General features: G+C 38.0%; 1 protein-coding gene across 1 annotated transcript; it reads left to right on the top strand.

Annotated features, from left to right (window-relative positions):
* The first annotated feature begins 2,826 nt into the window (after positions 1-2,826).
* Positions 2,827-22,203, top strand: MCCC1 (methylcrotonyl-CoA carboxylase subunit 1). The gene is made up of 19 exons (XM_080604597.1): positions 2,827-2,942; positions 4,155-4,204; positions 4,723-4,862; positions 5,108-5,203; positions 5,370-5,491; positions 6,490-6,637; positions 7,454-7,575; positions 8,464-8,575; positions 8,902-8,983; positions 9,795-9,922; positions 11,598-11,781; positions 12,267-12,376; positions 13,458-13,674; positions 14,311-14,397; positions 14,976-15,025; positions 16,807-16,944; positions 17,717-17,824; positions 19,012-19,083; positions 20,610-22,203. Exons 1-19 carry the CDS (start codon positions 2,896-2,898, stop codon positions 20,727-20,729), a joined length of 2,133 nt encoding a protein of 710 aa, XP_080460723.1. The 5' UTR covers positions 2,827-2,895; the 3' UTR covers positions 20,730-22,203.
* The last annotated feature ends 262 nt before the right edge of the window (positions 22,204-22,465 follow it).

Below are 22,465 nucleotides of genomic sequence, written 5' to 3'. Positions count from 1 at the left end.
CAACTTTGAGCTAATCTTTTTCTTTCTCACACCAAAGCTCTGGCCATTGCACGCCAATAACTCAGGGCCATGCATGTCTGAAGCTCATGTTCCCAGCACCTGGGCTTTCCCAGCTAGCCACAAAATGTCAGATAACCTTCATTTCACTTTTTCTGCAAGTTCTATTCCCTATGAAGTTGCCAGATCCCAAGTATCTTATTAAATTATTGTTTCATTGTCTCAGGTTCTTAACTCTTACTTCAATTTTTTTAAAAGGAGTAAGTTGCATTCCCACGTGCAGAAACCTCATAAATGGTTGTTGGGAAAATAGAAAGTGTTCCATCTGAGTCAGAAAATCTGTACGGATTAAAGACATGGATCTTGTTTTTGAACCTTGGCTTTGCTGGGGCTTTCCTATAGCCCATACATGTCTAAAGAATATGATTAATGAGCCCAGCCAATGTTTAACCTTTTTCATCAGACCTGATGATCTTAGAGGTATTTTCTGACCTAAATGATTCTATGAGTCTATGATTTTGCTGTGGAATTATTTTTTGTTATCTCCCCAGGTAAAATGAATTCAAATTTCAAAAAAATTATGTTGTTCACAATCTGCTCATAGAAAAAACAAAAAAAGGTGGGGGAATAAGTACTCAAATAAATAATGTAAAGCAGCTTTCAGAATATACAAGCTTCTACAATAAAAATTAAAATGTTACCAGCCCAACATATCCAGTACGTCACTAGGTTCACTGCAGCACCTCCATCTATGTACATGAACATTAAGCATATTTCTGGTGTCAGTGGGAAAACGGTTACTTTCTGCATTTTGGTTTTATTACATTGCCCTTTCAAATATCTGCATATTCAAACCAGTGATCCCACTTGACCTTGCAAGCTCTAAAAGCCTCACTGACAGGACACTTTCACCAAGAGCAGATTTGCAATACAAATGTGCTTGCTACTTCTGTTAGTTTTACTGTTCGAAGTGTAAAATCCTCCACCACCTCTGATTTATGTATTGCAGAATATCCTTAGCTCTCTTAGTGTTTAATGGTAAACTACATAAAATGCTGCCATCTTGTGTTTAAAGACAAACATGCTGAAATTTTTTTTTAATCTGTATATCAATAATATTGCCACTATTACAATTGATGGCTGGAGTGTTCCTGGGGAAAAGCGTGGTCCATTTGCTATTTAAATAGAATAGTTCAGTCAGAAGGGACCTACAAAATCATCTAGTCCAACTGCCTGACCACATCAGGGCTAACCAAGAGTTGGAGCATGTTATTAAGATCCCAATTCAAATGCTTCTTGCACAGACAGGCCTAGGGCATCGACCACCTCTCGAGGAAGCCTGTTCCAGTGTTTGAGCACCCTCTTGGTAAGGATGCTTTCCCTAATGTCCTGTCTGACCCCCCTGGTGCAGCTTTGTGCCATTCCCATGCACCCTGTCCTCAGTGACCAGGGGGCAGAGACCGGCACCTGCCTCTGTGCTTCCCCTCCTTGGGACGTGGCGGAGAGCGGTGAGGTTGTTCCCCAGCCTCTTCTCCAGAGGAGACAACCCAAGTGTCCTCAGCCTCCCCTCACAGACATGCCCTGCAGCCCTTCTACCAGCTTTGCTGCCCTCCTCTGGATGCTTTCAGGGACAATACTCCGGGTGAGGCCGCACCAACGCTAAACACAGCAGGAGAATCGCCTCTTGAGGCCGGCTGTGCCGTGCTTAACGCACCCCGCATGCAGTTTGCCCTCCTGGCTGCCAGGGCAGCTGCTGGCTCTCGCTGAGCCGGCTGCCACCAGCACCCCCAGGTCCCTTCCTGCTGAGCTGCTCTCCGGCCACTCATCTCCCAGGCTGTGCCTGTGACTGGTGTTGCTTCGTCCTGTGAAGCACCGAGCATTCGTCTTTGGGGAACATCAAGGTGTTGATGGCTGTCCAATGTGCCAACATATCTAGATCCTTTGCAAGGCCTCTCCTTCCTCCAGAGTCATAAGTAACTGTTAATACTTTGAATAAGTGCTACTGATTTTTCATTTCTCTACATAGATAATTTTAATGTCATGGTCATCTAAGTACTACACTGGAAATGTTTTATTGCAGTCTATCGGTATCACACTTTATCTGAACTTTTCTGTTAACCTGGGCTCTGTAAATCGGTGTGACTGAGACAAGTGAGGTGACCTTGGTGATTCAAGCTTGTTTGCTTGCTGTGCAATGAGAGCCAGCTAAACGTGGACAGTAACAACGGCCCCACCAGGCCTGACCCAGCTGCAGCTTGCCCTGTGCCCTGTCTCTTCAGGGCACAAGCAGGGCACTGGAGCCGCACGGGGAAGTTTAGCAGGGCCCTGCACCAGGATGCCTGCCATATGGCGACACCTGAGCAAGAGGTGCAGGCAAGAGGTGCCCCTTCTGCATTGTCTGTGGAGATGGGACGTGTCTCACCCCTCTTTTCCACATAAACTGCTCAGTTTTGAGCTGGGTGGTCGTGCCTGGGCACAGGGACGCTATGGTGGCAGGGAATCCCTATGCCTTTCCCAGCCACCCCTCATATGTCACCACAACCCCTGGGGCAGTCCATTCTGCAGGCACACAGCTCAGAGCCCAGGCGTTCATAAACGAATCCGAGACTCCTCCTGCCGCCTGCTTCACCTCACGTTTATCTCAGCTTTATTCCGTCACTTTATTGCCCACTTTCTCTGCCGCCTCCCCAAGGCTCTGCCTCCGCGAACGAGCCCCACTAGGCGGCCACCCGCTGAGCCAGCGCTCAGCAGCCCCCTCTCGGCACCTCCCCCGGTGACCTCCGTCCTCCGGCTCCCCGCCCCGCCGGCCCCTCCTCGCCGCCGCCCGCCTCAGCGGCAGCCACTCGGGGCCGGCCTGGCGCGCACACCCCCGCCCCGCCGGCCTCCGCGCTCGCCAACATGGCGCTGGTGCGGGGCCGCCGCTGCCTCTGGGCGCTGCAGCGTCAGTGAGTGCGGGCCGGGGCGGGCGGCGCGCGGCTCCCTCAGGCGGCGGCGCTCCCTCCGCCGCGGTTTCCCCATGCCCGGCTCCTCTCCTCCTTCTCCTCCATCTCCTTCTCCTCCCGGCCGTTAACGGTTGCCGGCGGGGCGGGCGGCGGTTGGGGCTGGCGGAGGCGTCGCGGAGCCCAGGGTGCAGGCGGGCTGCCTGAGGGAGGAGGCGGGGAGGGGGCTGTGCGCCTTGGGAGCTGAGGCGTTGCTCGGCGCCGGGAGGGGTTACAGGAACCCCGGCTTTTGCAGTGGAAAAAAAGAGGCCCACCCAAACAAACAGACCCAAACCCAACAACCCCAAATTCAGCTTTAGCAACTGGTGTGGATTCCATCAAACTGTCCTGGGCACTCGGGGTTTGATACCTGTCACTGACTCCCCACCGTAGCCACCCCGTGCTGCCTGTAAGGGCAGAAGGAGCTGGTGACAATGACAGCTGTCTGTTAAAAGTTCAGGAAGCGATGTCCCATCTCGCTGTTGATCGTGTGGCGTCAAGGACGTCTTGCATCTTTTTGTCCAGTATCATTTAAGAATTACTGGACTTGATCCAAGATTCCAAAGTTGACCTATGTGTTAATTAAAACTTCATCAAGAGTTTGCTTCAGCATTTTCTTGCAGCCACTTAGTCTTCAATACCTGGTTTCTTTAGAACTTTCAGTCATATTTGAGATTTAACTTTCCATTTCTGAAATGAAATTCACAGATAAAAGAGTTCTGTTCTCAGTTTTCAAACTCTTCTTTCTTGACATCTTTCACATTCAGCTCTTGTGCCTTCTGTCTGTATAAACAACTATTGCCTGTGCAAGATACTCTATTTTGTGGTTGTGTCTTCTTTCCCAAATACTTCATGTTGCCAACTCTGTATTAAGTGCCATGCTCTGTTTTGTCCACCAAAGGACTTAGAGTAACCCACAGTAACTCTTCAACTTTGAATGCTGCTCAGAAAGCGAGGGGACAGTTCGTTGTTCCTGTTGTGTCTAAAGGGAATCAGAGATCTGATGAAGTTTGTCCACCTTTCCTTAGCATGTTGTACTTTGGTATGTTCTGTGTAAATAGTTGTATCAGAAGCTTCAGAGTTGGGTTGGTGCTTTCTTTGCACCTGAAACTAGAAGTAGCTCGGTTGCAACTTCTTTATGCACTTCTGTAACTATTCTGCTTGTTTCTGATTGTACAGGCAATGGAACCCAGCACAAAGATTTGTGAGATGCGTCTCCTCGGCAGTGGGTATGTAACATGCTTTCTTTGGCTGCAAGGTTCAAGTGCTTGTGTAACGTGTATAGTTTTACAATTAGTTTTAGACCATTAGTTCCTGAAAAGATGTAGGTTCTTTTTTTTATAAGTATGCTATATTTGTATAGTTATCAAAAACAGTAGTCTGTACCTGTTATATCAGAAATCACCTTTAATATTTTTAAACAACATTTTGAATAATTTATCTGTTGTAGTCATACTCAACTTACACAAATATTACATTTTCTGTGACGTTTTCCTCTGAGACCTTTTGTGATACAAAGTTTGCAAAGTCAGTGTGAGAATTGTTTTTTAGGCATATTAGTATTTAAGCAACATAAGAAAGAAAATAGTAAAATTTAGCAAGGTGATTTAAATGAACCCTGTTGTCGTGAATAAACGCTAAATGGTGAAAAAGAAATCAGAATTCTAAAATCGCTTTATTTCCAGCATTGGTTTTAATTATATATTTATTTTTAAACTTGCTTACTGTGCTTCATCCCTTTAAATAGGAGTTCACAACATAGGGAAGATTCTTATTGCAAACCGAGGAGAAATTGCATGCAGAGTGATGCGAACAGCAAAGAAAATGGGTGTGAAGTCTGTAGCAGTTTACAGTGAAGCAGACAAGAATTCCATGCATGTAGCAATGGTGAAGTATATTCATTATGCTTGTGATTGATTCTGCAAACACTTTCTTATGGGACTAACATTCATTCAAAATGGTAGTTCTCCAGGTTTCTCCCAGTTGAGTCTCTCTGTGAAGAGAGGCAATGATTTAAACTGTTGCATACTAGCAGTCTGATAAACAATAAAATGAGCTGAGAAATTCGAAGTTAAAATTGCTTTTTATTGTCTAATAAACAATCCGTGTAATACCTATTTTTGATGTAACAGGCAGATGAAGCATATTGCATTGGTCCTGCACCCTCACAGCAGAGTTACTTGTCCATGGAGAAAATCATAAAGGTGGCCAAGGCCTCCGCGGTACAGGTACGTTGATCATGACCTTAAATCTTTGGATACCTGCCTGCTCTTCAGTTTTTCATGTTTATTCATGATATTTGCATCTTGTGCTTCCTTAGCACTATACTGAAGTTTCAGGGTATTCTAAGCTAAACTAATATAAAAATAGGCTGGTAACATTATTCTATTTTAGGCTATTCATCCAGGTTATGGTTTCCTCTCAGAAAACACAGAGTTTGCAGAGTTGTGCAAGCAAGAGGGAATCATCTTCATAGGTCCGCCTTCATCTGCTATCAGAGATATGGGTATTAAGAGGTATCTATTTCTAATCTGTTACTTGGTTATGCTATTTACAGTTTGGCGAGGCTAATTTTGTTACTAAAGGACCAGTTGCTACATATTTATTCCATCAGTTTTCATTGTCTTATTTTTATTGCTTTCTTCAAAGGAATAAGCTCCGAATTTGCAACTGTGGAATTCATGTAGACATAAGAATTGTTCAGTTATTGAGATCTTAATAATTAAATACTTAACTGATTCTAGTTTTCCAGAACAGGGTCCTTGCAGTGTTACATAGGTGAGGGTTCAGGAGTCAGGTTGTGTCTCTTGCATATTGATCCTGAATGAATCAAAATGGTGAAAAAAAAAGAAAACTCCCTATCATCAGAGGTTATTGTGGCTGATGTAAAATGGGGTGACAAGTTTTATTCATCACAGAGGATCTTATTCATAGTTACTTACCCTGGAAACATTTCTTTGGTCTATAAAGTATAAAACTAGGATATGGAAATAAGGTTATTACTAACACACAAACTGTGCAATATTAATTTCAGCAAATTAATTTTTTATCACTTGCTAATATGAGGGTAAATTACCTCTGTGATTTATCTAGTTTTGCATGCCTGTTTGAAGTAATTGGTGTTATGCTCAAGTGTTTTATGTGGTGTGAATCCAGCCTGTATCATGAAAAGAGTTTTGTCTTTGTAGAACCTTAAATATAGTTTTGGTAAGGTGTAGTGTGGTAATACAAAAATGGTAGGTTTTGACCTCCATAACATGGGTCAAAAGATAAGAGAGAACAATAAGCCTGAATTGACCACCACTTTTATCTGGAGAGATTGGAGAAAAAAGTCCCTATTTGAAGCATTTGATTAATTACAGTAAAATGCTGCATAATCCACTTCTGTAACCCTCACTGGTATCAGTGGAACTACTGTAAGGAGAATTAACATGGGTAACATATATAGGTTTGGAGCTTAAAAGTAAGAGAAAAATATTATTTTCATTCTAAACATAAAACTATTCTGTCAAAGCACTTCCAAAGCTATAATGTCTGCTGCTGGCGTTCCTGTTGTTGAAGGTTATCATGGAGAAGATCAATCAGATGAATGTCTGAAAGACCATGCCAAGAGAATAGGATATCCAGTAATGATTAAAGCTGTTCGCGGAGGTGGAGGAAAGGTAAAGGACATAATGCAGATCTGTTTGTCACGGTGTAAAGTTGTCATGCCTCAGTTTCTAGTTTATTCTAAAAGAAATGTTTGAAAACAAACTGGAAAACTATGTTTGGTTAAAATTTATTAATAATGTCCAGTACAGCACAATGAAATCTTACGTCATTCATTGTGCAGCCAGGCAGAAAATAAGTAGCTGGAGTAAATTGGGAGAGTTTTGTTTTATTTCAGTGGATTTCCAGTAATTCGCATAAGCAGAAAAGTTGTCATTCAGGCTTATCTGTGTGAAAGTAGGTGACATGAAATTGTTACCTAGTGATAGCCTCTGTCTTTTTTTATTAACAATTTTAAATGTTGAATAAAAATGATTAGAAATATACTTAACTATTTGGTGTCTAGACACTTTTTAATGTATTGTGAATTCCCTGTCGAAATCTGATTTTACTCTGGAATATTTATCTGCAAAAATTGAATGACAGAGAATTCTTGTTATTTCCATAATAGCTATAATTATTTTATAATAAAATCAGGTTTTCTTTGCCAGTCTTGGAAAACTTCAGTGATATTTAAGAATCAAATTGCATTTGATATGCATGTATATCAATGTATTGATAATATCTATTGCACTTCTAGTGGCACTTTCAGTAGGATTTATAATAGGATTAGCTTATTGGAAATTGATGAGCAATTTGTATTGTTATTGTTAAGTGCATTTCTTGCTGTTTTAGTTGTGAACCTGTTTGTGTACATCAAGGATTTTTACTGTGTACTGTATTCTTAGACATTTAGATATGTTTTATTTCTTTGTGTGTGTGTGTTGTAGGGCATGAGAATTGCTCATTCAGAAAAGGAGTTTCTGGACCAACTAGAATCAGCAAGGAGAGAAGCAAAGAAGTCTTTCAATGATGATGCAATGCTGATTGAGAAGTTTGTAGATAATCCAAGGTGAGAAACAGATGTTTTAATAAGAGCAGCATAATGTTTATTTTACTGTTAAATAAGCAGGTGTTTTAGTAATAGAGTGAAATTTCCATCTAGAAAGAATCACTTTATACTACTTCAACTACATAATGGAGTAAAGATATTGTGGTGTTTCTGCTGCCCTCAGATGCCCTAAACTAGTTATTTATTCTTCCTCTAACTTAATATTTAAAACAGAAGTGATAGTCTGTAGCTCGTCCTGACCTGTGAAACTGAACTCATTTGTTTTTTCTTATGAGTTTTTGACAGAGGTCTTTTTGATAATCTTGCACTTTACATCTTCTTTCTTGAAGCAGCACTGTAAAGAAAGCATTCATAAGAAAGAAAGTGGGGGCTTGCTTATGCTGTCAGTTAGACATGAGAAAATCTCATTAAATTCTTGGGGAATTTGCCAGCATTGGAGGATTTACCTGAATGGTGACAAGTTTTCCTTAGTTTTACACAAAGAATGAAGTTCTGTCATTTAATAGCTGTCCTCTGAAATGGTATGTCAAAATAAATAAGGTTATTCTAGCGTCAGGGCTGCTGCCTCTTCTGAAATTATATTAAATTCTGAAATTTGGAGGAAAATAATCAAATAATAATGAAATATTTCTACTTTTATCGTAATGTCATAATTAGTAGAGAGGTAGCAGCGTTTAAATATATATCTTGTTTATTTTGACCAGTGAGGTTTCATTTAAGACCCTCATTTGTACATTTTTGGCTATTCAAGAGCAGACACCTAAACCTCTAAGAAATCTTACTGAAGAGTACAGGACTGTGTACAAATTCAAAGTCTGTTTGGGTGAAGTCAGTTGCAGGATTGGGGATTCAGTGAAATATATGGTAACATCTATTATTATGAAACAGGCACGTTGAAGTCCAAGTGTTTGGTGACCAGCATGGCAATGCGGTCTATTTGTTTGAGAGGGACTGCAGCGTGCAAAGAAGACATCAGAAGATCATTGAAGAGGCACCAGGGGTGAGAAGAAAGTTCTTATATTTTTCTATTTTTATAAAATGACATATTTTTAAAGTCATTGCTAAGCCCCACCATGTAATTTATCAAACGGGGTAGTAATTTATTTGTAATTCTCACCACCTGTTTTAATTTTGCTGTAGAAACTGTTCTACCTAAAAAAAAAAAAAAATCAAGATGTTTAGGAAAGTGATTCTTAGGAAAAAAAAAAAATTTCACTTATTGGCAAGGATTACAGTACAGTTTCTAGACGCTGCAAAATATTCATGCATAGTAAGTTTAATATCACTGAAATTTGTTATTTTATGTATTACTGTTATTATTTACAGCCAGGAATTAATCCTCAAGTTCGAAAGAGACTTGGAGAAGCTGCTGTCAAAGCAGCTAAAGCAGTGAATTACGTAGGAGCAGGTAGGTCTGGAGGTGTGGATGCTCCAGTGATATCCTTTTAGCTTATTAAGACTCTGAATCTCAGGGCAAATGACATCTGATTGTTTTAGTGTACAACACACATGCCAGATTTTTTTTAAGGTGGAAGCAAGTAATAGTTAATTCTCATGTAATTATAAATTTAAATGAGTGTACCTGGTCTGTGCTTAAGACCAGTGGCAGGAGAACAGAAAGAGGAAGAATTTCAGAGCAGATGATTCAATCAACAAGATTGTTTTTGGAAAGCGAGCATTGTGAATGTTAGTAAGTTTAAACAAGGCAAAGGAAAATAATTTATCTTTCAGCTTACAAAGAATAAAACCTTATCCTCAAACAGTAAAGCCTTTAAAAAAAAAACAAAACTCACTGTCTATAAAATCCATACTATTTTCCAAATGAAAAATTACCTGCTAAAATTATTTGTCACTTCTTCTGTTTTCCCATTGGCTTCTTTGGATGCTTATTTAAAAAAGTAAAAAAAAAAAATACATGCCCTCTCCTTAGACACAGTGCTTTCAGCAGTCTTGATGTACTTTTTTAGACCTCTAATGAAATGTAGCTGTACTGCTAAAGGAGGAGAATGGCACAGAATATGTAAATATGCAAGGAAACAACTCTTTTGTTTCAGACCTCAACTGTGTCACCCATAAAGATAATTTGCATGGAATTTAATGAGATTCATTGCATCTGTTTTAGAAATGATAGTCTTGTTGTTATTTAGATCAATTACGTGCCTTAGATATCTGTCTTGAGAAAGCCTCGTGAAACGTCCTTTGTTTATTAAATACTTCAGGAACAGTGGAGTTTATTATGGACTCCCAGCATAACTTTTACTTCATGGAGATGAATACCAGACTGCAAGTAGAGCACCCTGTTACAGAGATGATCACTGGAACAGACTTGGTGGAGTGGCAGCTTAGGGTAAGTGATAATTGATTTCAGATGCAGAGTCCCTCTTGTCTGGTGAGTAGCACTCTTTGGTATTGCCTATGAGAGATCAGATAGATTTTCAGATGCTTATTTGCCATTCCGCTAGTTGGGTAGAGTTTTCTTTGCTCTGGAGGAGCATCTCTTATTACCTTGATTGTGAAGTATTTTGTGGTTGCTCTCAATTCCAACAAATTCTTCCAATTTTGGAGAGAAAAACTTTCTCTCCATATATTTAGTGAAACTGTAGAGGATATGGAAAGTGGGAGGAGTAGGGTCTTGACCTTTCTCTTGCCGTGCTCAACAGTATCTTAAACTCTACTTTAAATGTATCTCTGGCCCCAAATAATACTTTGATCAGGCCATGGAAGGAAGACTCTTCACAAAAATATGTCTGGTGTTGTACCAGTATAGTCGCATTCTAAAATAAATGTATAGTTATGTGGGCTGGAAACACGCTATTTCCTCACACACCCAGTGTGCAGAGAGATTACTCACACATTTGAACAGGAAGTTTTGGACCTTAGGGAACTGGAAATTAAAAAAAATATCTATTTAGATAAATCAAAAAGTGAGGACAGCAGCACACATTGAGCTTAAATAGATAGGGTGGTGGAGTGTTTCGTGTAAACAGAAAGAAAAACAAAATGCCAAATGCGGATGCAAAAAAGGAGGCTTTTGGCTTGCTGTTCTAGGAGTGGAAGTTGAGCATTGAGGGCTGAGTTGGAGCAGGGGTCAAACAACACTAAAAAGAGAGAAGGTGAAGAAGTTTACTGGTCTTTGCATGTGAGTCTGAAGACAGAAAATGTCTGTCAGTTCTTTGAGAGAGAATTTTTTTTTTTTAAATCTGTGTAGTAATATTTGTTTGAGGGCTAGGTTGTATTCTGCTGCCTCTGCTGAAAGCCATAGTTCAGTGAGCATGGAAAACCCACAATGCTTCAAATGAAGAAAAAACATTGCTCAAGATTTTTAGTAGGAGTTGGTATTTCCACTTGTAGGTGGAGTTTGTGTTGCTTCCTGGTGAAGGTCTCCTGTCTGTTGAACTGCAGCAGGTTTATTATTTTGTCCCTAAAAGCTGGTTTTTTTTCAGTCTCAAACTGGCATGTTATTGGTGTTTGTTGGTATTCCTGCATTTGTAATGAAAAATCCTTCGAGGAATAAAATGATATTTTCTTGCCTATTAAAGATTTTGTAAATTCTTAGAAATTACCCTAGAGAAACAATCATCTACATGTACAGGTCCCTCTATACAAAACAATCAGCAGTTTATGCCAACAGTGTTGGCTGCCAGTAATCCATTTTATTGTCTGCTTTTAGAGCAGTTTTTCTCTCAAATAACATCTTGGTTGGTCAACCTTTAACTTAAGCATTTAATTGTTTTTGACATAACAAGTAGGAAAAAGAAGACTTTTTCCATTATGTTTAAGCTGTGTGAAATACTATGAGGTCAATTTACAGTAATAATTCAAAATCCTTTGACTAGTGACTCAGAAAAAAGGAAGGAGTAAGTTCAGAATTAGCCGTTTATGATTTAACACTTTTTTTTTCCTTGCCCTTTTTTAACGCACTTTCTAATAGCTCGTGTTTGGAGGAAGGATATTTAATCTTCTTTCATACATTGACACTCCAGAATATTGATCCTGCATTAAAGAAAAGAACACCTTTTCAGGTTGCAGCTGGAGAGAAGATTCCCCTAAAGCAGGAAGAGATTCTGCTCCGAGGCCATGCATTTGAAGCTAGAATATATGCTGAAGACCCTAATAATAACTTCATGCCAGGGGCTGGGCCATTGTTGCACTTGTCCACCCCACCACCTGATAATTTCACCCGGATAGAAACTGGAGTCAGACAAGGTAAAACTAAAGGCAGTGGTGTAGTTAGAAATATTAAACATCAAAAGCTTTTCATTATAAACGTTTGCTGCTTTGGCCTAAATAAATTTGTCCCACAGGGTGTTGTTAAATACCAATCTCCACAGAATTATTCTTCCTCATGATTGTGCATGTACAATCACTATTTTATTTATTTTATTTACCTCCTTATTTTATCTCTATACAAATTATTGTCTGCTGGATTATGCTGATTTTATTCTTATCACAATTTATTAGTCCGGCTAATTTGAATAATGTTACCTCTACAAAAGTCTGTACTGAGGTTTTCCTTGGAACTGAAATGCCAGGTCACATCATTCAAGTTAATAAATATTCTTTAAGACCATACAGAAACATGCCATTACTTGCGTCAGAGAGTTTTAATTCCATATGCTGTGCAGCATTATGTACGCCAGCTTTCAGAAAATACGTTTGTAGTGTTACAGAATTTTTTTCATATATTTTAGGTGATGAGGTTTCTGTTCATTATGATCCAATGATTGCAAAGTTAGTTGTTTGGGCTGACGATCGTCAAGCAGCACTGAGAAAGTTGCGATACAGCTTGCATCAATATAATGTAAGTAGGAGGAACCCAGTGTGATTTCAAATCTTGAACTAACTTCTTGAACACCTTGAGCTAACAGCATACAGATAAAAAAAACTGCAATAAAGCAGAAGTGGTTTTTAGAAGAAGTTTGGATTGTCACTACCATTTCAGATTCATTATTTGTTATTTTCCTAATTTGCAAACTGTTTTCATTGGTGGAGTTGATAGAGATAAGTGTGAAGTCCAGTTTTCCACATGGGTTTTTAAGTTGGTGATACCTTTTAGTTGGATGATACAGCTGGGTCTTTGTAGAACAGTAAGGCTAAATAACAAACGTGTTGATCCTTGTCATAGTTTTCTTAAAATAAAAGAAATTTGCAGGTAAAATTTGTATCACATGATGTTTGCTTGTAATTTCTGATTTATAAAAGCAATTAGATTTTAGACTATACATGTGGTAAGGAAATAAGGAGACTTTTTAATCTATGACTTATTTTCAAGAAGTCATCCTCTTTTTTCTCTTTAAAAAATACAGGTATTTTATATATATCTTCTATATATATACTTGATTAGATATTTTGCAGTACAGGAAATGAATAGGGTACAGTAGATTTAAAAACTCACTGTTTATATTTGTTGCGATTAAAACATAATGGAATAATATGGAATATGGAATATCTGAAATAATATATCTGGATATCTGGAATATCTGAAACTTATATAACTAATTTTTAACAAGAGGGTCTTTTCATATTAGGAGTGTTCTTTTGAATACTCAGAGCAAGATTTTCCAAAGCAGGAATTTTTTTTCCCTAAATCACCTCCTCCCCTAACTATTTCTGGAAAGCTTTCTTTGACTTCACAGTGGACAAAGGTATCGTTTTGGAAACAGAGTGCTTTTGAGAAATCTACAATTAAAAAAAAAAATCTTTTTTAAAAGTAGTGGTTTTATATGTAATAAAATGTACCAGTTGAATTAATTACATTTTGTTCATAAGCTATGCATTGTTGGTGCTGTATGAAGAAAGTTTCATCTATGCATAAGTTGAGCAGAAAGCTGTGCATTCATAATTTCATTTCAACTTGGCAATATGCTTCTTTTTCTTGACAGATTGTAGGATTAAGCACTAATATTGATTTCTTACTGAGCCTGTCAGGACACCCACAGTTTGAGGCTGGAAATGTGCACACTAATTTCATTCCTCAACACCATGATGAACTGTTTCCAGCCAAAAAGGCAACGCGACATGAAGTTGTGTGTCAGGCAGCTCTGGGACTCATACTGAAAGAGAAAATGGCAACAGATGCTTTTAGAGATCAGTCAGGTGGTAAGGATCGTTCTTCTTCTGTTTTGTTTTGCTTGACTGGATGAGACAGTGCTGTGACCTCATGTGTAATTATTTCATTTGTGTACTCCCTTTTTGCCTTACTTGGTGCCTGCTCAGGGTTCTGCGTTATAGCATTTGTCAGATATTTATGCACACAGCAGACTATAACTTCTGTTGAGAGACAGATATTGAATATATCACCACTGTAATGTAGAGACTACTTCCCTAGGCACTTCAGATAAGCGCCTGTCTGAAAGACCTTGGGATTCTTAATCTATGTCACTGCGTCCTTTTTGCTCTTTACAAGTGCAGTGAGTATCTGTCACCATTAGTCCTACAGTTGGACCAAGGTCTTCAGAGATAAAGACTGACTGGCTAGAATTGGGAGAGGCAGAGGGGTTTAATGGGATGAAAAGGACTACGTGTTTTATGTAGATGAATACAGCCTCAGTTTATTCAGTCTTGCAGTTTGAATGATGGATTGTCACCATCTATTGCAGGGATTCCCCGACCTTTAATGTGCAGTATAAATGTGTAAGTTTAATAGGACAGTGATTTTCGTGGTGTAAGTTCTAAATGTTGTGTGTTTTGCCAAACTGTAATAAAAGTAACATGTCTGTATGTTTTGTGTTTTAGATAAATTCTCACCATTTGCATCCAGCACTGGTAGAAGAATAAATATATGCTATACTAGAAAACTGTCTCTGCTGGATGGGGAAAATAGTAAGTGATTAAAATTGGGTGTGGAGGGAGAGGAAATACTTGAGAAAGTTATTTCAACTGGTGATTGAAAATTCAGGTTAAGAAATAGCAGATGGAAGCAGTGTTGAGTTTTAAGCAATTGAAGCTGGGAAGGGAATTCACAAGGTTGCATGTTTAATTATTAAATCTGTGCCCTTAGATCTTGAAGAGATAAAAAACAAATTCAAACGGCACTAATGATGTTCATCACTTAAATGAATAAGGTTGAGATTTTGGAAGAACTGAGTGCTGTTTTGTTTGACGTGACTTAGGTGTGGTAGTGTTAAGCAGTTCTTCCCCCTCAAAAATCTGTTTCCTGTCCAGGTAACTAAATGTACAGATTTCAGAGCATAGCTTCAGATGGTCAGCTTTGAAAGGCAAATTGTCTAGAATTCAGTGTGAAATCTACAGTGTCTGCTAAGCTACTCTGAAAATACTCGTTCTTCTCTTAGTATTGGTAGGTCTCTTTTTTATCAAAAAGATTAAGTGTAGTTTATATGGTTTTATTCTCTAGATCCTATAATTATATTAACTTACATATATTTTGCTTTATTGAACAGTTGTGGATGTAGCTGTAAGTTACGGTAAAGAAGGATCATACACCATGCAGGTAAAGTAGACTTTTTTCAGATATTTCATTAGAATCAGTTTCTTACAGACTTTTTTGTTATCAACTGTAATTAAAGTTGCTTGATGATTAGGAGTCTGTTTTTGGTTCACTTGCAGCAGTTGTTGTAGACTTCAGTATTTTAGCCTTGGAGTCATACTCACTCCTTTTTTGGTGTCATAATGGATTTTATCTTGAATTTGGCACCCCAAATGATTACACACTTGAGAATGCAGTCTCTCTGTAGATGAGTTTCTCATTTCTAATATTCAGAAAACGGAAATAATGAAGAGGAATCAGTGTTTATGAACTGCTGAGACTGTATAGAGATGAACATAGTACACAAATAGTGAGAAAATTCTTGCACTTTCAGGTGTATATCCCAATGTCAGGTAATTCAAGCCTTTATACAATTATTTTTTTGCAGATATGAATATTGAAATAACCCACATCCCTCAAATAACCTTCAGGTTATTTTGAGTGTATTGATTACATAAGTAATACAGGAAAGCTTTTACATTTTAGGCTTTTCCCATATAAGTAACGTCAGCAAAATATAAAGAGGGTGGAAAGGACACTGAGTGAGGTCTTTGCGGGAGGTGAAGTGCTACTGGGGAGAACGTGGACTCCAAAGGAAGAATGCAGGTTGAGATGGAAATAGAGAGAAGCTGGAGATAAGGGTTGGAGAAGCAGAGCTGTGTGCCTCGGGAGCTGATCATGAAGAGGACAGTGCCACCAGAGTGCTACAAAACCTGTCCTGGGACCGATATCAACTAAGAGCAGGTTACTGGGCCAGGGAACTGGCAAGCGCTCACAGTGCTTGATCTAGTGTTGATCTAACTTGCGTCCCTGCTCAGGATGCTCATCAAGCAAAGGATATTTTATCAGGGATCAGTGTCAGATAGGCGGTATCCATTCAATGCGTGTGATAAGGTGTTCGTTCAGTGGAAAATAGTGTGTGACTGTATAAATGTAGACTGAATTTTATCTCTGCCTGTAACTTTCTTGAAGACTAGCAAGTCTCTGATTCCCAATATCATTCAGCAAGACTTGCAACTAAAAATATAAGCTAAACACAGCACACTTACATTCAAATTCTTAATGTCGTCATATTCTGAAGCTGTGGCAGACGTCCAATTTCCATTGACCTAGATGAAAGGGTTACGTGCAAATAAATGACCTTTCCATTTGGTCTTTTGCTGTTTTGTTGTCTAATTGACACTGTTTCCATTACTGATTTTCTCTGCTCTTTTGTACGTTTATGGAGAATGTGTTGAAGATTTTGTATGAAAAATTTCCAAGAGTGAGAAACGTACTTATCTTCTGTAAAGCAGAGTGGAAACTTGTGAAATGAGGTGGTTAATATGGGTTTGAAGAAAGTTAAGATGTTAGGACAAATTAGAAATACTGGGTCCAGGTCCCAGGTCCCAGGTCCCATCACTAAACAGAAAATTCTTTTTTTTTTTTTTTTTTTGTGTTCTTGAGAAATAGCATACCTTTATGTTTTGCTGACTGCTGTTGCATAGTTTATGATACAGACTGTGTTGGGGAGAGTGTATTAGCTAATCTGAGCTGACTGCATTGGATACACAATACATTCTGTTAATCAAAAAATAAAGGATACATAAGATTTATAAAGGTGATTAAAAAAATATATCCAGAGTTATCTATGAAGAAACAAAACACAGGTTATGAATATATACTACAAACACTAATTTCTGCTTTATTATTTTAGTGTTCATGAAGGGTTAGGCTTTCTCCTTATAAAAGTGTTTAATTTTCAGATTGAAGATAAAATGTTCGTGATTTCTGGAGAGATCTTCAAGGAAGGTGATTCAGTTTACTTGAGGTCTTCAGTAAATGGAACAGTGTGCAAGTCCAAATTGGTCATTTTGGACAACACCATTTATCTCTTCTCTCCGGTAAAGTATCTTTCATTTTTATCACAAGTTTAAAGTTTTATACTTGTAAATGAACAACATAAATTGCAATAGAATGGGGAAGAGAATCATAATTGAAATTTTTATATTGGCCCATAATGCTTTGATATGTGGTGGATTTACAGCTATAATTAGAAATTAGTTGCTTATGGTCTGTGAATGAGAAGATTAAGTGCTTGTGCGAAGATAAAATGCAATTAGGTGAATCAAAGGAGTTGCAAATGATTATGTATTGGTTTCTAAACTAACACCTAATTCTGTGACACTTAAGACATTCAGCAGCATGCAGTGAAGATTTTGTTGCTCCAATGATTAGAGGACAATTATTGTGGACTGTGAAATGTTTGCCGTATTGACAGTGCTTGGCCATGAAGATGGCAGTGTCTTAGCAGCCTACCTACTCCTTACGCAAACAGCCTTTACGAATTTTCTAAAACTTTGTGCTGTTGCTGCATGAATAAAGAAGGTATGGATGTGGGACAAAGGTCCATGTAGAGCCTCATTTTCACAGGTGTAGTTTCCTCCTCTCTGATCCTTCAGCAGCAACAGGCATGGATCTTGAGGACTTTGACATTGCAGAGCAGTCAGCATGCCCCCCATCCTTGTGACCTGGCTCCAGTAGTCTGCAACCCCAAACAATTAACTAATTTGCTTCTGCATAAATCTGGGTCTGTCCTGTTCCTGTATATCAGCACACGTACTAGTGGTATTATATTACGTTGTTAACTCATGCTGTTGATTTTATTTTCTGTAGGAAGGTAGTGCTCAGATTGGCCTTCCCGTACCCAAGTACTTATCTGCAGTGAGCTCAGCAGGGATGCAAGGTGGTGCCGTAGCACCCATGACGGGCACAGTTGAAAAGGTAATTATAATATGGGTAGAAAAATGAATTCAACACTATTATGTCAAGAGTCACTCTTCCAGCAATGGTGCATGGTTCTATACTGCCAGGAAAGAGTCAAGGCCAAAAATGTCAGTGCTGTGTGGGTCCTCCCATTTAGATAAAGTCCTGTTTAGTCTGACCTTCCAGCAGCTACTCAAGAGTCTTTTCAGGCTTCTGGGTTTCTTTTTCTAGAGCTCAGGAAGGTATGAATATATAACTAATCCTACTGGTTGAATTTTTTGTTTGAATTTTTCCTTCATCTTAACTGCTTTCTAATCCAGAGTTCCCTGAAATGCTATAGGCTGTTTGACCCATTTCATGTAACCAAAGAATGAGATGATAGATGTGCTTGGAAAAAAAAAAAAAATGCTTTTTCTATTAAGTTCTATTTTTAAGCTTCTGTTTCTGTTTTTCTTTTTCTTTTTTTTTTTTTTTCTTTAACTTAGCAATGTCTTCTGTATATGGTGGAAAAGCGTCAACACAAGGGAGATGTCCAGGATACATAATTTTAGTAGTTAGGGGATTCTGCTAGTGATTTAAAAAAAAAAAAAGGCACGAACCCTTTGAGAAGGTGGAGTACATTAATTGTGGATCTCTTACATTCTAGAGAGATATTCTAGAATCATAGAATATCCCAAGTTGTAAGGGACCCCCAAGGACTGTTGAGACCAACTCCTGGCTCCACAATAGCAAGTGCTGTCCACATGCTTCTTGAACTCTGGCAGGCTTGGTGCTTTGACCACTGCATGGAGTTCAAGAAGCATTCTAAATCAGGGCTGCGGAAAAAATAGGTGGCTCCTGCCATCTCTGGATTTTGCAGAGTCTGTCTCCAGGAAGAGGTTCTGGACTTCGTATCTCAAAATAGAAGCTTCTTAAGCCCAGATGGAGTCGAATATACTTTGTCTCTTCTAGTGTTTCCTCTTTGAAACATAAATGGCTTCCTCATCATCCTGTTGACTGGTATTGAACCTCTTTGTAAAACCTTTAACTCCCCTTGAGTATTATGTAGAGAACTCAAATACCCAATTCAACAATAATGAAGATATTATGAGGCTGTTCTGAAAAACCACAATTACTCAGTGGATCATGCTAGCCAAGATCCAGCTGCTGTTCTTTAATGGTGCAGATCAGACGTGCATGATTTTTTTTCCCAATTTGAATTGTAGGTGTTTGTGAAAGCAGGGGATGAGGTTCAGATTGGAGACCCTCTAATGGTTATGATAGCTATGAAAATGGAGGTGAGTAACATATAAAAAGCTTTAATTACTGAGAAAATAAAAATACGGTCATACGTGCATCAGTTTTGATTGCATTAATGATGTGTTGTGCAGATTGTTGCTTGTACTTTATATGCTGTAAAACAAGTGTTGCGTCAGACTAGATTTTAGGGGATTACATTTGTTGTTAATATTAACAAATGATGATTATATAATCTGTGGCACTCTGCAGATGTTTTAACATTTGTTTGGTTACAGTGTCAGTCCCTTTCATCCCTCTTACAACAAGCTAACAATCCTTTCATTTCTAGTACAAAACTGTCTAGGTCTATTCCTTGCTCTCCATGATAAAAGTGTATTTAATCTAATGCCTACAGTAACTTCATGCAGAAATTCACCTATTGGTGACTTTGTAAATATGCCCAAGATTTTTTTGTAAATTTTATTATTATTTGCATAAAGGCTTTGCCAAGAGCATACTAAAAAAATCTTTTAGTATGTCCACATGGCGTTCAGTGGACTAGTATTTTGGCCATTATCTGTTGTCACATTGCTTGGCCATGGCTAAAATTGTTTGAACTATAGATTTTGTAACCTGAACTCTTTGGATTTGGATTTATTAGTTTATTTTACACTTCAGTTTGTGGTAGCAGAATAAATATTGTTGAGAAAATTTGCTTTTCCCTTAATGACGTCCCTGCAGAAATTGCACTAAAATTACATGAAATGCAGCATTGCACCCCGAGTTACACCCCCAAATTATTTGAGATTGAATACTAAATATTTATGCCTTTCCAGCTGATATCTCAGGCTGTTAGATGTCTTTTTATTTTTTTTGCAGTGCTGTTCAAAGTGTAAAATTTCAAAAACACTATTTAAATGAATTCTTGCTTGATGTGAGGATTTAACATTTGTTAGTAAATGTTTTGGTATTAGACTATGTAGAAAACCTATGTAGAAAATGACCAAGAAGCAAAACTTAAATCGAAAACTAACCTGATAAAATAAGAAGTATACCAGTTTGGGGATCAGTATGAAAACACACTATTCCTTCACTGTCACTAATAGTCATGTTTGCATTTCAACTTGATTTGCCTAAAATCTTTTCAGTAAATACCTGTCTTGAGGAGCAAACAAAATTGTCTTTAGTAAATCTGCAGATTGCTCTTGGAACAAATCTGTTATATGATTAATATTGTGGACTAAAACTTTATTATTTCTGCCTGCTATCTAGTGTAATAAAAAAAAAAAAGTATTAGTGAAGCATAATTCAGGTGTTCATACTTCAAAATACACCATTATTTAGCATTTTTGTCTCCAGTATACTTACCAAAATAAATATTGATGAGGAAATAAAACTTGATAAAGGGTAGGATAACATTTTAAAAGAAGGCTTAAAATAAATATACAAGTGTCAGAGGAAGTAATTAAGTATGTCATGTTCTAATTGCTCCAAAGAGTAATATTAAGAGTTGCTGGAGAGAGAGAAAAAAGAAAACAACCAACAACCTACTTTGCTGGTTCACTATTGATCTGTTTCTATGCAGCATACCATAAGGGCTCCAAAGGCAGGAGTGATAAAAAAGGTTCATTTCCAAGAAGGTGCCCAGGCCAATAGACATGCTCCGCTAGTTGAATTCATGGATGAAGAGGCTGAATCAAAATAAAATTCAAGGAAGGTGCATTTTATTTTTCCTACTTTGCTGATATTCTCTCAGGAGAAGTTTTCTTCACATTTTCAGCACTGTTTTGTATAATGGATTGAGGAATTGGTTTCCTCTGCACTCCTTGCATAGTTGTGCTGTAAATTATGCTGACTTTACTGAAATCTTGGCTATCAATATACTTTAATCGTGTATATAACTTGTGGACCTACATGATTGTTGTTCAGTGATTGTGTTTGCCTGTGTAAAGGCATTAGGCTGGGAAAAGATATGGACCGACTTAAGGATACGAGAGGTTAGTAAGGACTGTACGTTATGGATAGCTAGGGTTCTTCTGCCTACTTTTTCATTCAAAGATGCCTATTTTCCCTGAGATGTGAGATTTCCTTCATTTGAAGGAAATCTGAAAGGTGATAATTACTTCACGAATGAATTTCTCATGCAAAATTCCTGTTTGTGGCCTTGTCTTTTTGCCCAAATAGAGAATTGAGGATTGTTTGTAACCCAGGATCCCTCTCAGTCATTTTTGATGCATCTGTTTTCATACTTACCTCAATGAGCAGTGAAAATTTGCATTTCAAAAATTATTTTAATATACTTTGAAATATGTGATAAAAAAAATAAAAATACAAAATAACACTTGCTACACTAATCAAAGTTGGAATGTGACTGCTTTCCAAAGGTAATATTTGATCTTTAAACATGAAGCAGTAGCACAGAAAGATGATAAGCTTATTTAATACTTGGAAATTGTGCCAAAATAAAATACTGACTTCTAAATCCTCATTACTTTTCTCATATTGTTCATGTTCAAATATGTTACTTACTGGCTGGAGTGAAGTACCAAGATCTTTATAATAAGGTGAAATATAACTGAGAATAATATACCTTTTTGCATCTGTAGTGTTGCAAAAGAGAAAATTGATAGGTTTTTGATATTTAAAGAAAATATTTCTCAGGCAGCATACTGAAGGTTTACCATTTTTTTTTAACTTGTTTAAAAACTGTCGCAAAGATAAGGGAACAGAGAAGTAAAAAAAAAAATAAAAATCAATGGAATGTTTCAATTGTTACAAACTTGTTACTTGCAAAATTTTGGTTAAGGTGAAGTTCTGCTGGTCACATGGACTTCTGTTACATTGATACTGCACAAAGGAACAAATAGGTGCTGCAGTGATCTCAAACTCCTAGTTATATCTGTGCAAATAAATCCTTATTTCAGAGTTAATATACAATGTCTTGGGCAATTTTCTGCTCGGATTCTGTAACTGTGCAGCCTTACCTGCAATGCAGACAAGAATTGTAAAAACTGAAATGTGTCTAGACGGTCTGTATATTAAAAGCATAAGAATACTACTTTTCAATTTTCCTGGTAATCCAGTGGCCACTTTACAAAAAGTGAAATCAAATGATCGTCTTGTAGAGGATTGCCACGGTGATTTTTATTTACCGCCAAATAAAAATTAAGCTGGATTTGGAATGTTTGTTTTCATTTTTCTCAATTTTGTCTTTTCCTTGGTTGCTTATGGAGAAATGTTTATGTATTAGTCATCTGTATATATATCATGTCCTGATATCTGAGAAAGCACAATCTGCAGATGACATTTAGGAAGCAGTAATTAATCTAGACAGTCGTGATGGGTTTCACTGCAGGTAAGTTTAGTGACTTGTTTTTATCTAAAAATTCAATCTACATACAGAAATGTGAATTCAGTCCTGAAGAGACACTCCAGATTTGC

Source organism: Anser brachyrhynchus (genome assembly GCF_964034855.1).
Source record: "Anser brachyrhynchus genome assembly, chromosome: 9".
In the NCBI taxonomy this organism is placed as follows: Eukaryota; Metazoa; Chordata; class Aves; order Anseriformes; family Anatidae; genus Anser; species Anser brachyrhynchus.
Note: the sequence above shows the minus strand (reverse complement) of the source record. Positions and strands in the feature narration are given on the sequence as shown.

Excerpts from the sequence above, each read along its gene's own strand:
- MCCC1 (XM_080604597.1), top strand. The coding sequence starts at position 2,896 with ATGGCGCTGGTGCGGGGCCGCCGCTGCCTCTGGGCGCTGCAGCGTCA. Across the intron at positions 4,205-4,722 it reads ATGCGTCTCCTCGGCAGTGG|GAGTTCACAACATAGGGAAG; the intron begins GTATGTAACATG and ends CCCTTTAAATAG. Across the intron at positions 19,084-20,609 it reads TGATAGCTATGAAAATGGAG|CATACCATAAGGGCTCCAAA; the intron begins GTGAGTAACATA and ends GTTTCTATGCAG.